The 14817-nt window shown below is 43.8% G+C and overlaps 1 protein-coding gene across 1 annotated transcript in view; it reads left to right on the plus strand.

Annotated features, from left to right (window-relative positions):
• TKT (transketolase) overlaps positions 1–14394 on the plus strand; it is a 28146-nt gene extending 13752 nt beyond the window's left edge. Inside the window, exons 9-14 of the mRNA XM_040589034.1 lie at positions 875–1031; positions 7363–7493; positions 8845–8928; positions 9107–9200; positions 10834–10956; positions 14079–14394. Coding sequence (XP_040444968.1) covers positions 875–1031; positions 7363–7493; positions 8845–8928; positions 9107–9200; positions 10834–10956; positions 14079–14266 — 777 coding nt within the window. The 3' untranslated portion in view covers positions 14267–14394. The remainder of the gene's footprint in view (positions 1–874; positions 1032–7362; positions 7494–8844; positions 8929–9106; positions 9201–10833; positions 10957–14078) is intronic.
• Positions 14395–14817: the final 423 nt, after the last annotated feature.

Genomic DNA, 14817 nt, shown 5'->3' on the forward strand with positions numbered 1-14817 from the left:
AGTGAGTTCTATGCTAGACTGGGGTATGAAGATGAGGACAGAGAAACAGTTAATAAATGTAGCCTGATGACATTTGTACAGAACTGAAGTAATTTGGTAACTCATCTGTTTGACTAAGTCTTCAGTTGCCGCCCATATGGATTCACTGAAGCAAATGAAATTAAAGACACAAATTCAGGCAGAAATTTGCTGTTGTCTTTAACAATTTATAACCAAAGAACCCATGAACTGTCTCTTGCAAATTTTATACTAGGGCAGTTTTAGGAGCTTGAGTCAGGCATTTTGGATTTATATAAGCTTAGGAGAAATTTGCACGAATGAAGAGCAGAACAATTTCTGTGTAAAATAAATGTACAGGGTAATTGTAGCAATAAACAACTTTACCACTTGTTCTAATTTCCATCTTGCTGAAGAAGGGCCCTTTTAATAAATAGCAGTCCAAATCACACAGGTAAATCCATTCCCACTTAGTAATGGTAATTTTTGTCTGCTGGGGATAGAAAAACCATGTCTTTGGACTGAAAGTGTAGGCCTTTGATCCAGGAAAAGGAGGAGGGGGATAAATCTTAAAACTCTGTGAATAGCTGCTCAGAGCAGATAAAGAAAAGAAGCTGCCAGTAAGGATCAACAATAAGAGCTATCAGTTGAGGCAAGGAGCCGAGGAGATGGTAGAGGGTAGATACTGGGAGAGAAAGGCGCTGCCTTTCCTTTTTGGAAAGGCCAACAATTACAAGCAGGACTGGACAGAGTGATTTTTAATCTGCATTGAGAGCTTCTTCCTAAAGTTCTGCAGTAGGAAGTCCCACAGATGATCTTTTGGAAGTAATCGATAAACAAGGAATTCACTGGTTTTGTACAATCTCCCTCTTTTCAGGTGAGCATTGCAGTTGGTTGTGCTACTCGTGACAGAACCGTTGCTTTTGCCAGTACCTTTGCTACCTTCTTCACACGGGCATTTGACCAGATCCGTATGGCTGCCATCTCCGAGAGTAACATCAATCTCTGTGGGTCGCACTGCGGTGTTTCTATCGGTAAGGGCAGCCTGGGCTTATTTTTCAGCGGTTCTCATCCATTTATTGATAAGTGTCTAGCAGCCAAACTGATAATGCTTTGTGGAGACAATCAGTGATATAGCTGTATAACAGTGGCACCATTTAGAGGGAGAAGTCACATTTGCAGTTCACTTTCATCGGATACATTGTTGTATTTAGAAAGAATGAGAAAGGTTTCATGCCTTCATGAGCTCATCTGCCTATTTTTTTTTTCTTTTTATCAGTTTGGCCTGATAAAAGTAGGACTTTACCCTGCAAGCTTTTCTACTCTACAAGTAGAGCGGTATGAAGGGATTGGATTGAAAGTGAGGAGCTTAGGTTCCTTTCCGTGTTTGCAATTGACATCCTCTGTGATGAGAGTAGTCATGTGCTTATTGTACCTTTATTTCCCAGTCCTTAAAATGAGAAACTAATGATACTTATTCTTGCAGATGCTCTTGTTGACCAATCTCAAAAACACTTTACAAGAGATAAATATTTTTGTTTTATTATGCCTTTGAAGATCACCAATTTGAATCTCAGTATTTCTTACTACTGGAGCAGTTGATGTGTTGATTAAAAAAACCTGAAGCCTTAGAAATACTAATGGAACAGGAATTGTGAGGCTGTTATGTAATTCAGGAAACTGAATCATTGGACATTTTGGATTGGAAGGGACCTTTAAAGGCCATCTAGTCCAACCCCCCCTGCAGTGAGCAGGGACACCTTTAACTAGATCAGGTTGCCCAGAGCCCCATCCAACTTGACCTTGAATGTTTCTAGAGATGGGGCATCTACCACCTCTCTGGGCAACCTGTTCCATTGTCTTACCACCCTCATTGTAAAAAATGTCTTCCTTATATCTGGTCTAAAACTACCCTCTTTCAATTTAAAACCATTACCCCGTGTCTTATCGCAACAGGTCCTTCTAAAAAGTTTGTCCCCATCTTTCTTAAAAGACCCCTTCAGGTACTGGAAGGCTGCTATAAGGTCTTCTTGGAGCCTTCTCTTCTCCGGGCTGAACAATCCCAAGTCTCTCAGCCTGCCTTTGTAGGAGAGGTCCTCCAGCCCTCTGATCATCTTTGTGGTCCTCCTCTGGACTTGCTCTGACAGCTCCACGTCCTTATGTTGGGGGCTCTAGAGCTGAATGCAGCACTCCAGATGGGGTCTCACCAGAGTGGAGTAGAGGTCCCTCAACACCTGCTGGCCATGCTTCTTTTGATGCAGCCCAGGATACAGTTGGCCTTCTGGGCTGCAGGCGCACATTATTGGCTCATGTCCAGCTTTTCATCCACCAGTACCTCCAAGTCCTTCTCTGCAGGGCTGCTGTGAATCCCTTTATCTCCCAGCCTGTATTGATACCAGGGGTTGCCCCAGCCCAGGTGCCGGACCTTGCAGTTGGCCTTCTGGAACCTCATTAGGTTACATGGTCCCACTTCCTAAGCTTGGCCAGGTCCGTCTGGATGGCTTCTCATCCACAGGCCTGTCAACCATACAACTCAGCCTGATGATGTCTGCAAACATGCTAAGGGTGCACTCAATCCCACTATGTCATTGAAGAAGATATTAAACAGTGCAGACCCCTGGAAGACAGCACTTGTCACTGATCTCTGTCTGGACATTGAGCCACTGACCACCACTACCCTCTGTGTGTGACCATCCAACCAATTCCTCATCCACCAAACAATCACCCATCCAATCCATCTCTCTCCAACTTAGAGAGAAAAAAGTTGTGGGGAACTGTGTCAAAGGCCTTACAGAAGTCCAGACAGACAACACCTGTAGCTCTTCTCTTGTCTACTGGTGTAATCACTCCATCGTAGAAGGCCAGTAAGTTGGTCAGGCAGGACTTGCCCTTGGTAAAGCCATGCTGGCTGTCTCTGATCATCTCCCTGTCCTCCATGTGCTTTAGCATAGCATCTAGAAAGATCTGTTCCATGATCTTCCTAGGCACAGAGATGAGGCTGAAAAGTTGGTAGTTTCCAGGGTCCTCCTTTCTACCCTTTTTAAAAATGGGTGCAGTTTTTCCCTTTTTCCAGTCACCGAGGACTTCACCTGACTGCCATGACTTTTCAAATATCGTGTAGAGTGGCTTGGCAACTACATCAGCCAATTCCCTCAGGACTCTGGGATGCATCTCCTCAGGTCTTTTAGACTTACATATGTTTAGGTTCCTCAGGTGGTTGCAAACCTGATATGCTTTTACAGTGGGAAGGACTTTGCTCCCCCAGTCCCTGTCTTGCAGTCCATCCACTCAAGAGGTGTGGGAAGAGAGGTTGGCAGTGAAGACTGAGGCAAAACACTTGGTTACTTCAGCCTTCTCCTCTTCTGTTGTTACCAGTTTTCCAGCCTTGCTCATTGAGGAGGCCTATGCTTTCTTTGTCCTTCCTTTTCTGGCTGACATACCTGTAGAAGCCCTTTAATTCTTCCCTATATCCCTTGCCGAGTTAGCTCCAGCTGTGCCTTGACCTTCCTGACCCCATCCCTACACAACTAGGCAGTGTCCCTGTTCTCTTCCCAGGATACCTGTCCCTGATTCCACTGCTTGAACATTTCTTTCTTGCCCTTGTTTGAACAGCAAGCCTTGGCTCATCCATGCTAGTCTCTTGCCTTCCTTTCCTGATTTCTTACACCTGGGCAGTGAGAGCTCTTGCGCTCTATGCAGCGTATCCTTAAAGATCTGGAGCTCTGTTCTGCTCCGTTGTCCCTGAGGGCAGTTTCCCAGGGGGTCTTATTGACTTAACTGCTTAAAGAGCTGGAATTTTGCTTTCCTAAAATTCAGGGTCCTGACTTGACTCTTTACCTAACCCGTGTCCCTGAGGACTGTGAACTCCACCAGTGCATGATCACTGCAGCCCAGGCTGCCTCCAACCTTGACGTCACTGATTAGCTCACCTGTGCTGGTGACCAACAGGTGCAGTAGCGCATCCCCTCTGGTAGGGCTGTCTATTACCTGGCTTAAGAAGTTACCCTCAGTGCATTCCAGGAGTCTCATGGATTGTCTGTAGCTCACCGTGCTTCTTTTCCAGCAGATGTCAGGGTGGTTGAGGTCCCCGAGCACAGGAGCATGATGCCTCCTGTAACTGGAGTAAGAAGCCTTCATCAATAGCCACCTTCCCCCCTGCCCCTGATCGGGCAGCCTGTAGTAGATGCCAACCACAAGGTTCCCTTTGTTACCTCAGTGTCTGGTTCTTACCCATAAGCTTTCAACTTGCTCGTGGCTGTTCTTCAGAGACAGCTCGTAACGCTCTATCCGTTCCTTGATGTAGAGGGCAACGCCTCCGCCCTTCCTTCTGAACAGCTTAGGGCCATTGATAGCCACACTCCAGTTATGGGATTCATCCCACCAAGTTTCTCTGATGGCGACTAGGTCGTAGCTTTCTAGCGGCACAGTGGCTTCCAACTACTCCTGTTTGTTGCCCATGCTGCATGCATTGGTGTGGAGGCACTTCAGCTGGGCTTTCAGCCGGCAGAAGTTCCTTTACTTCCTTTGAGGCATTTCACTGGTGTTTCGCTGCTGGTTCCTATTACCTCAGGAGCCCCTGGCTCCTCTCTGGAAGACTTCAAGTATGCTGCGGTGTAGCACGTCTCGGAGCAGCAGGCTAAGGGCCCTTGCTAGCAGTATCTTCTCTGGTCTTTACTTCCCACCCTAACTGTTTGGTACATGTCAGATCATACCAGGGTTTGATTTTGATTTGAGGGAGGGAGGGAATTGTGTTTTTTAATGAAATGCATAGACAGCACTCTTAAAAACAGGAGCAGACTTGCATACCAAGAAGGAAAATGCCAGTAGACATTCATGCTTGAAAAACTCCTAGTTATTTATAGGGGAAAAGAAAGAGAGGGAGAGCTGACCATTTTTCAGTTGATTTAATAGTTTTGACTAGCAGTATGGTTTGTAAGAGGGTCGGGGTTTTTTGTTTAAAGCAAAATAGTTAATTTGACCTGTAATATTGGTAAAGATTTAAAGGTGCTTCATAAATGTGTGTAGTCTCATCCAGAACTTCAGGCTTTACTTGCAGTAGTATAGAGTATGCTTTAGTAGTGGAGACTGTAAGTAGAGTATATCAGATTATGGCATGTGTATGTCATTAAGAGAGGGATTCTATTACAAGCCTCTTTTCTTTTTAAAATCAGTCCTCCCATCTCATCGTAGTCAAATCCAGTTTTAAGTGTTTTAGCAAGCAGCAAAGCGTGTTGGTGCAAAAGCCAATTAGCTTTGTTCTTTGCTCATTTAAGAAGATAAAACTCCTTTGGGTTACCTGAATTGTGTCCTAAAACTACACTTCCAAGTTCCAATTTTCAGCACTTGAAATGTTCTTCTGAGAGCTGTGATTGTGAAGTGCATAGTTAGATCTATCAAGTTGAGTTATAAATCCGATTCAGGCCTCAACCCTGATTTTCAAAAAAGAATTCGGATCCAAAGTTTTGCAACTGAGTTGTAAAAGACAGTAATTGAGAGAAATCCTTTAGCAGTTAGAAAATTCAATTTTAAATGAAAGGGTATGAATTAAGGGTACTTCCTATTAGAACTTTGGCCCTGCATGGAATTCAGAATCCTAACTGGATTTGTGGTCAAAATTAAAGTTTTATGTATGCAGTTCTAGGTAGACCTGGGCTTCTGCTGTGTTGAAATTTGGATCCATTAAATTTATGAGAAATAATTATCACAGTGACCTTCTGAACTTGTACTAAGTTCACTTCTAGACCAGTGGTTGCTGATTGACCAAAACGTCTAATGAAACATTGTTTTCAAGGTCATAAGAGAATAATGGAAAATCTATATTTTCCAAACTGAACATATAGGGAAAGCAATCATAGTGTGTGTGTGTCAAAAATAGAAATATTGGTTAATAAAACAACCAGTTTTATACTGTAGACATGTGATACTGTTCATATTAAGCACTCACATTTTTTTGTTAAGCTATAAATGTGAGTTTTGCAGATGTAATTGAAAATTACTCTTTTGATCTGTGTTACTCTAAAACCACATAAACCAGGATTTTCTAAAAGATGCACTTTCAGCCAAACTCAAATTAGTGCTAGTCTGTAAATTACTAGTACGAACTGTGAACACTGGTATTATTGGCACCACATTAGCAGAAGCAGGACAAGCATGAGTACTCTCTTTACCTTGGGTAAGATTCTGATTCAGGTACCTGCTAATTTTGTTCTTTATAATTTCACTTTTATGTATACATTATGCGGGTGCATTTTAGGAAAGGAAAATGCCCACTGAGATCCCACTCATTCATTCAGAGTGCATACAGATTTAGAAAATGATGTTGAGAAAACTTTTTTTTCATGTCGTGACTGAAAGCCGAGACACTTTTTTCCCTGGTTCATGCTTACTGTATTAGTAATGTATAGTGGCAGAGTTCAATGATTGATTTCTCTAACATGTTTAAAGTTCTTCAGAGTTTTGTGCTGCTCTCATGAAAATACTCTCCTCCTTCCTCATGAGCTCGTCCTTCTTGAGTAACAGGTAGTGGGTGCATGTGGGAAGGCTTATTGCCCTGCTTCTGCTCTGCAGGCTGTGACATGACTGGATTCAGAACTCTTTGCATGGTTAGTTTGGAAGAGTGCCATTCCCAAAGCACCCTTACATAAGGTCATTGGGATGGGGGGTGTTGTGGTGGTTGTTTCTTTAACTATGGGAAATCATGGCATCCAGCACATGTTCTGGCTAACAGTTCTCTTTTATAGATCTGCTGTTTATGCCATAAGGTGCTTGAGTTATTAAATTAACAACATGAATGCCCTCTTGCTCTTTTAAAGACTTTTTATAGTATTGAAAAATACATACCCTTCATTTAATCTTGAAATGAGCCTAAGAATTTGAGAGTAGTTGCACTAAGTGCACTCTCCATTTCTGACGGAACACATGCAATTCTCATTTCACATTTCCAGCAGTTTAAATCTCAAGGAACACTATTGACAAGTATAAATTTTGCTTGTGCAGCCTCAGTACATGTAAATCTGAAGATGCTCAGTTATCTTGTGACCCTCTTTGAATCTGTACCCTTCCTAGTTTGGTTGTCTTCCTTTTGTATTGCTTTATTGCTATAATTTATTTTCTATTTTTTCTTTTTAACCCCAGTTCTCTTTCTTTTTAGTCTCGTTCTGTCTTTATTTACTGTTTAGATGGTTCCAAGTTTAAGGAGAAGATGATTCTTTTCTCTAAGCAGGTAGACTTGCATGTCCAGTGTGTGCCTGGTTTTATATACTTTTTTTTTTTTCCCCCCTGGTTTACATTGAACCTCACCGCTATATTGAGTGATTGTCAAAAATGTGCCCATACTCTTTTGTAACCCTGGTTTAATTCTTTCAGGTGAGGATGGGCCATCTCAGATGGGACTGGAGGATCTGTGCATGTTCCGAGCTATTCCCAATGCCACTGTGTTTTACCCTAGCGATGCTGTAGCCACTGAAAAAGCAGTGGAAATAGCTGCCAACACCAAGGTTTGCATCGCAGTATTCCTGAGCCAGAGGATAACTTCTGTTTTGTACTACTTTTGTTGCTTCTGGCATGTTTCTTGCATGTTCCTACCCACATAAATTCTTTCAAAGGCTCCAGCTTGGCAGTGGGAGGTTTTCTTTGCATGGGAAGGTTGCAGACATTCTGTCCAGTCTAGTGCAGAATGAAGTCTGGAATGCTGTGGGCCAGATTTGGGGAGATGTAAATGATTACACAGCAATTGCAGTTTGGGTCTAAATTGGCTCAGAAATAAGGGCAAGTGTAACTCGTATTGGTCTTTAGCAAACTTATAGAAAGTACACGCCTAGTGTCATATCTCTGGGGTCAAAATTGAAGCTGGATATGGAAAGATAAATTTATCTTGAGTATTTTGATCAGGTGCCTGTATGTGAAAGCTCAGGAGTCAGGTCCGCTGTAAGTCTTAAGTCTGCAACTTTTGAAGCTACTGAGATCTGGTGCTTGTACTAGCTGACAGTCTCAGTGGTCATCGTCTGCTCCTCTGTTGCCAGTGATGGATTGCAGTTAAATTGGACTGTGGCTGAAGATGAGGAAGACTTTGCATGTAGCCCTGACAGAGTTTCTGGTCTCCCTGACCTTCAGCTAATTTGGCATAGCAATGCTCAAACATCACTGGTAACATTGAGTCGGATCATCTCCTTGATTGGTACTTCTTTTGGCTGCCATAGGAATTTACCTTGAGAAAGGCACAAACAGTCTGAAAAATTTCAGTCTTGCTAGTACAGCTTTTAAGTGGAAGTGTGGGGAATTTTGGTATGTAACAAATGTGATGAGTGGTTTGTGAAAAAATGGAGGGGGGTGGAGGAAAGCAGTGTAAGATGGTGTGAGGGAGAGATTAGATGTAAGTACTGGTTTGTTACTTCTTTTGGAAGGGCATTTGAACACTAACTGATGGAAAGCATTTTTCCTTGCTTTCAGCTGAGCATTTCTTCTTTTGCTTTAAAGTCGCTAGAGTAAAATTTGCACGTGTGTGGCAAAGTTCTAAGATTCTAATTAACTCAAGTAGGATTCTCCAGTTCCACAAGAGAGCAAAAGAGAAATAAAGATCTTGGAATCAGAAAGAAAATAGTAAGTTATCAGCGTGCTCTAAGAAGAGGTTAACTGTCTTGTAATGTGTGAAACAACCAGCTGTTGAAAAAGGACTAATGGGAATTGGGGGTGAGGGGTGGGGAGTTTACTCAGTAGAACCAGAGTTAACATAGACGGGTGAAAGATGGACAAATAGGAAAAAAATCAGTTTGCTTCATAGGGTTTGCAAACTAGAATGTCAACATATTTCTGGTTTTGTAACTTCTAACACATTTACTTCGGAAACAGGGCATTTGTTTCATAAGAACTAGTCGTCCTGAAAATCCTGTCATTTACAACAACAATGAGGACTTCCATATTGGACAGGCGAAGGTAAATATTGCCTAGATAAACAGAATTTTAAAAAATATGTAAAGTTCCTCTTGTAAAAGTCCTTTTCCCTCTAAAGCGTTCCAATACCAAAGATTTGTTCTTTTTAATAAAATCTACAGAAATTTTAGCAATATCAGTAAGATTTATCATTAAAAATACGTGGAAACATTTTTTGCAGGTGATTCTGAAGAGTAAGGATGATCAAGTGACTGTGATTGGAGCAGGAGTCACTCTGCATGAGGCTCTGGCTGCAGCAGAGCAGCTGAGAAAAGGTGATCAAATTATGGGTGGTTTTTCCCTTTATCATTTAACACAGCAAAGAAATCAATAGCACTCAGCCTAACTGTTTACCCTTTGTACTGTAAACATTAATTAAAATGTTTCAGTCAGCTAGTCACTTGCTAAGCTGATACAGTGCAACATAGTATATATCTGCCTGTCTTGCCTAATTGTTGAGGGTTTAGCTTAGCATTAGTAGCCATGAAAATTGCCAAACTGATTAGATCAGAGTCTCCTTAAAATTGCTAGTCTGTCTGAAGGTGCGCTGCAGGCCGAAGGTTAGAGGCACGTAAGAAGCAGGAACGCCCCTTCCCTGGCACATTGTCTGTGCGGGCCAGGGTACCAACACAACACAATGCATCAGGCTGGGGCCAGGTAACAAAACACAGCTTGCCAACTGAGCCACAGCGGCTCTCTGTGCTCTTACACAGTGCTGTTGATACGCAGTGCCTTTGTGTAGATACGGTTCACTGCTTTTTTTTTGTCTTTTTTTTTTTTTTTATGAATGAATGGATATATCAGTTTTTAACTAGCGTGGGAGGCAATAACTCTAGTGCTCAAATGCACTGACATCTCACAGCGAAGATAAAATTCCTTCAATGAAATGAGAAAGAAACCATCAAAAATCTCTCTTGAGTCAGTAGCCTGCACCCAGGAAGAGATTACAAATAGAGAGAATACAATTAATGCCGCCCGTGACTTACAGGGTAGCATTGTATGCTGTATCAGGGTGGACACATACTTTATCATGACCTTGAGCCATCAGGTTTAGGACATTTTCAAAGTTGTATTTTCAGAACTGTTGTTATTTTTCTGCATTTAACGTGTTTTGCAATGCTCTGCTGATCTTGAAGTATAAATAACCAGCTATGGAGAGATAATAATCCCTTAGTGTAGAGGCAGTGCCTAATACCTAAAATACATTGGGCACTAAAGAGCCTGCAGTCAAAAAACTGTCAACATAACATAGGGCTTCTTTATGTATGGTAAGAGTTGACTCAGTGTTCTGCTAGCCAGGATCAGACAAAACCTCATGTAATTTGCTATTCTTTATAAACAATCACCATTTGTACATAGCTTTAACAAGCCATCTGAGCGTGCTTTATGATGATTCTGGTTTTGATGCCAACCTTAAGGGCGCCACGATCAGGACTGAGGCAGTTCAAATAGGCATACCTGATAGGTGAGCAGCCTGTGATGAAGAATTCAGAACGCTGACAGACCAAAGAAGCAGGAGGAAATTGTGTTTGGCTTGACAATAAAGTTAAAGCTAAAATAAAGGTGTGGGGAAAAGAATCTTGATTGGCAGTCTGAATGACAAAGATTTCCTGGTGACTAGGTTCTGCTCTTACCTGTGGGAAGGCCAGTTATATTACTGTTTTGCTGACAGGCACTCGTAGTGGTCTGTGGAGTGGAATGGATATCAGTACCTCACCAGGTGCATGAAGAAAGAGTACATACACAAATTAGGGGGTTTGGGGTTCTGTGGTAGACAAGCCATAGGTACAGGTAGCTGGGACTTAGTGCAGACAGGTTTTATAACTGTTTTAAAAGATCACAGGGGCACTTGTGTCGTCTTGCATTCTCCAAATTCTTGTTGCAAAAAATTTAATTCTATTTCTGCAGAAAAAATCTTCATCCGTGTGATTGATCCCTTTACTATAAAGCCCCTGGATAAGAAGACAATACTTGAAAACGCAAGAGCGACCAAGGGCAGAATCATCACTGTTGAGGACCATTACCATGAAGGTAAGCTGGGTCCAGGAGGTCACAGCCCACACAGTTGTTCCCAGGGGGTTTGAAGCTCACAGCTTCTCCTGACCTGAGAGAGAAGTATGGGACCTGATGCTGTCATTCAGCTAAAGCAGAAGAGGGTGTAGCCTTTTTCGTTGCTGTTACAATTATAAGATGACACTAAGGATTGAAAGTTTCCTAAGACCCAATAGGTTAATCAGGGCTGCCTTTCTGATTAACTTGGCCTTGCATGCCCTTCTGTGTGCTTGGTCCAAGTGAAGTCTTGATTCATTTGTGCCGAGTGAAATTGTAAATTCCTGCTGCGGTGCAGTGATTCTGTACAGAATGTTCTCAGAATGGCTTTAGAGCAGCTGCTCTGCAGTTTGTTAAATTGCAAGAGAGACTGTCGCTGTGCAGGTTCCTCAAATTTTTCCTGTGTCCAAACGCAGGATTCCAGGTTACTTGAAATCGCGTGATTTTGGCAGTTTCTGCAGTCACCCTGGGACAAACTCCTCTCTCTTTCTTCTCCACTGCTATAAAAGAGCAGATCCTCACTAGACTCTTTGTGTACGTTCATTTCACCTGCTTACAGGCTGTTGCAGAATCTGTCACTGGGTATGTGATAGTGTTCTTAAGCTAGGGTGAAAAGTGCACGATGCATGCAAGAAGGAATTGCTAAAATGATTCCCAAGTAAATCTTAAGATAAAATGCTTTCTGGGAGAAGCAGAGTAGTCTCTGTAAGACTCCCCCAGCTTCTGTGCCAGGATTTTGTTTAGAATCGTTTGTGTTGGAAAAGACCATTAAGATTGAGTCCAACTGTTAACCTAACACTGCCAAATCCACCGCTTAACCACGTTCCCACGTGCCACATCTATATGTCTTTTAAATACCTGCAGGGATCATAACTCAACCACTTCCCTGGGAAGCCTGTTCCAATGCTTAGTAAACTGGTCAGTGAATAGTTTTTTTCCTAATATCCAGTCTAAACCTCTCTTGGAGCAACTTGACAGCATTTCCTCTTGTCATATCACCTCCTTCTTGAGAGAAGAGACTGACCCCACCTGCCTACAACCTCCTTTCAGGTAGTTGTAAAGAGCAGTAAGGTACCCTCGGAGCCTCCTTTTCTCCAGACTAAACCACCCCAGTTCCCTCAGCTGCTCCTCACAAGCCTTGTGCTCCAGACCCTTCCCCAGCTCCGTTGTCCTTCTCTGGACACGCTCCAGCACCTCAATGTCCCTCTTGTAGTGAGGGGCCCAAAACTGAACACAGGATTTGAGGTGCAGCCTCACCAGTGCTGAGTGCAGGGGGACAGTCACTGCCCTGGTCCTGCTGGCCACACTATATTGGATACGATACAGCCAGGACGCTGTTGGCCTTGCTGGCCAGCTGGGCACCCTGCTGGCTCGTGTTCAGCCGGCTGTCGACCAGCACCCCCGGGTCCTTCTCTGCCAGGCAGCTTCCCAGCCCCTCTCCCCTGAGCCTGTAGCGCTGCATGAGGTTGTTGTGCCCCACGTGCAGGACCCGGTGCTCAGCCTTGCTGAACCTCTCACCATTTGCCTCAGCCCGTGGGCCCAACCTGCCCAGACCCCTCTGCAGAGCCTCCTGCCCTCCAGCAGATCAACACTCCTGGCCAACTTGGTGTCATCTGCGAACTTACTGAGGGTGCACTCGATTGCACAGATTGTTGATAAAGATATTAAACAGGACTGGCCCCAACACTGAGCCCTGGGGAACACCACTGGTGACCGGCTGCCAACTGGATTTAACTCCATAATCTGCTGCCACTTGCCCTCTGATGTGTCTTGTTTGCACAGGTTTTCAGGGGCTTGCCTGCGCAAACATGGCCCACGAAGATGAGACCATGTGCAGAGAGAGCAGCTGTTGTGAATTGCATGTCAGACTTGCTGCTTGTGGGGGAGGTGGAGAAATTAGCAGAAGGGCAGCTGTGGACTTACAGCATTAGTAGATACCATAGATATCTACTAATAGAAATTAGTAGATACACTTATGAGAGTATCGTCCTACTTTAAGGTGAACGTCAGTCTTGCCAGGTGTCTGAAGTGAGCTGGTATTACTGTAAGTGCTGGTTACTTTTGTTCCAGGTTATGGATGGTGATACCATCACTAAGCCTCATCACTTTCTAGCTTATCTTTCAACTCTGGACAAATATTTTACTACAGATTTGCAAGATGGTGAAATCTTTGCACTCTGAGGTGATGAACATGCGATGTACGCTGGCACAGCTTTCTCTACATGATGCAGTCAAGGAAGGTCAGGTGTACACGCATCGCCAGCCTGAATGCGTTGCAAGCCCACATCGGGCTGATCTGACCAGCCGCATCCATGGAGGTGCCTGTGGCTGGAGGCTGAGTTTGGCTGGTTAAATCACACCATGCCCGGAGCTGTGAAAAGTCCTGTGTTCCTGGATACACCCTAACTGGGGTGCAGCTCAAAGGTGTCTCCTACTGGGCCTGAGAGCATGTGCTCTCTGCACTTGTCCTGTCTTTTCTTCTTCCCTAATACTGCTGCTTCTAGTGTCTGTTCTGCTGCCATGCAGTTCCCCATTGCATCCTTTGTCCCTGTGACTGGTGGTGATTCAGTCTGAGCTGAGCTCTAAGCAAAGGTTGTGAATGTGTTGCATAACTGAGAGAGGTGCCTAGCGGCATGTACACGCATCGTGAGAGACGGAGCTCTTAAATGCCGTTCCGACTGCTGGTAATGGAGACTTTCAGCACATCAAGTACACTTGTAAATACTCCTCAGTCTAAATATATTTTTAAACCTGGCCCTCAGTGGCTGATGCTGAAGTGGTGAGGGCTCCATGACGGTTCTGCGCGCTTTAGAGGTGTATGTTTCTAACTGCCAATTTGTAAGTACTTCGGAAGTGTCAGGCAGGTTGTTCCTCAGGAAGCCTTTGGAATAGGCAGTGTTTTCATTTTTTTTTAAATGAAATTAATTTCGTTTTCATTTCATTAGTGGGCAGCTCAGACATGTATTGTGATTGATGTTTCTCAATAGCACGTGAATTGAGGATTTAACTTGCACGGACCTTTGGACCAGATATACATGCAATCTATATGTTGCCTGTTGAAATGTAACAGATGTTTGTCCTGTTTCAACTTTTTTTTTCTGTAGGTGGCATTGGAGAAGCGGTGTGCGCTGCAGTAGTGGGTGAGCCTGGTATCACAGTCAGTCGCTTGGCTGTATCTCATGTACCACGAAGCGGGAAGTCAGCTGAGCTCCTGAAGATGTTTGGCATTGATAAAGATGCCATTGTGCAAGCTGTTAAGGTGGCGGTGTCCAAATCAAGGAACGCGGAGTAGTTTGAAGCATCTTGTGCTGTGTTACAGAGAAGCAGTGTTCAGAGAAGTACTGTAAGTTTAAAGCAAGCGAAGGTGCTTTATGTAGAGAGTTCCAATAAAAATACCAGCTTAAAAAATCTTCTGGTTTTTAAATGTCTTCCCTGCCCCCTGCTCCTTCCCCTCTGTGGGGTTTTGTGTAGTGGGGTAACATCTGGTCTGCCTTGCAACTAACCTTCCCTACTGTGAGGTGTAGCATGGGAGCGGTTGGGTGTTTGCTGAAGGTCTGAGTGGGCTGTGCTGTGGCAGGGAAGTAGATGTTGGGCATTGGAGCTAGAGCTAGAGTGAATCAAGTAACTGTCGTTCAATGTTTGGTCCAACTTTCGGCTGAAGATTAAAATCCTGCCTTGAAGGGAGTTTGGCAAAAACAGAATTCTTTCCCCACTGCTGGAAGAGTTCACTAGCCCCTCTTCTGGACGGAAATGTTAGGCATGGGGACAGTGAGAAGCAGAAGGGTGTACTGCAGGAGGCGGGTGGCTAGTGCCTTTGCTTCAGATCCTGCTTTTCGCACTGCC

This window comes from Falco naumanni, chromosome 4 (genome assembly GCF_017639655.2).
Source record: "Falco naumanni isolate bFalNau1 chromosome 4, bFalNau1.pat, whole genome shotgun sequence".
In the NCBI taxonomy this organism is placed as follows: Eukaryota; Metazoa; Chordata; class Aves; order Falconiformes; family Falconidae; genus Falco; species Falco naumanni.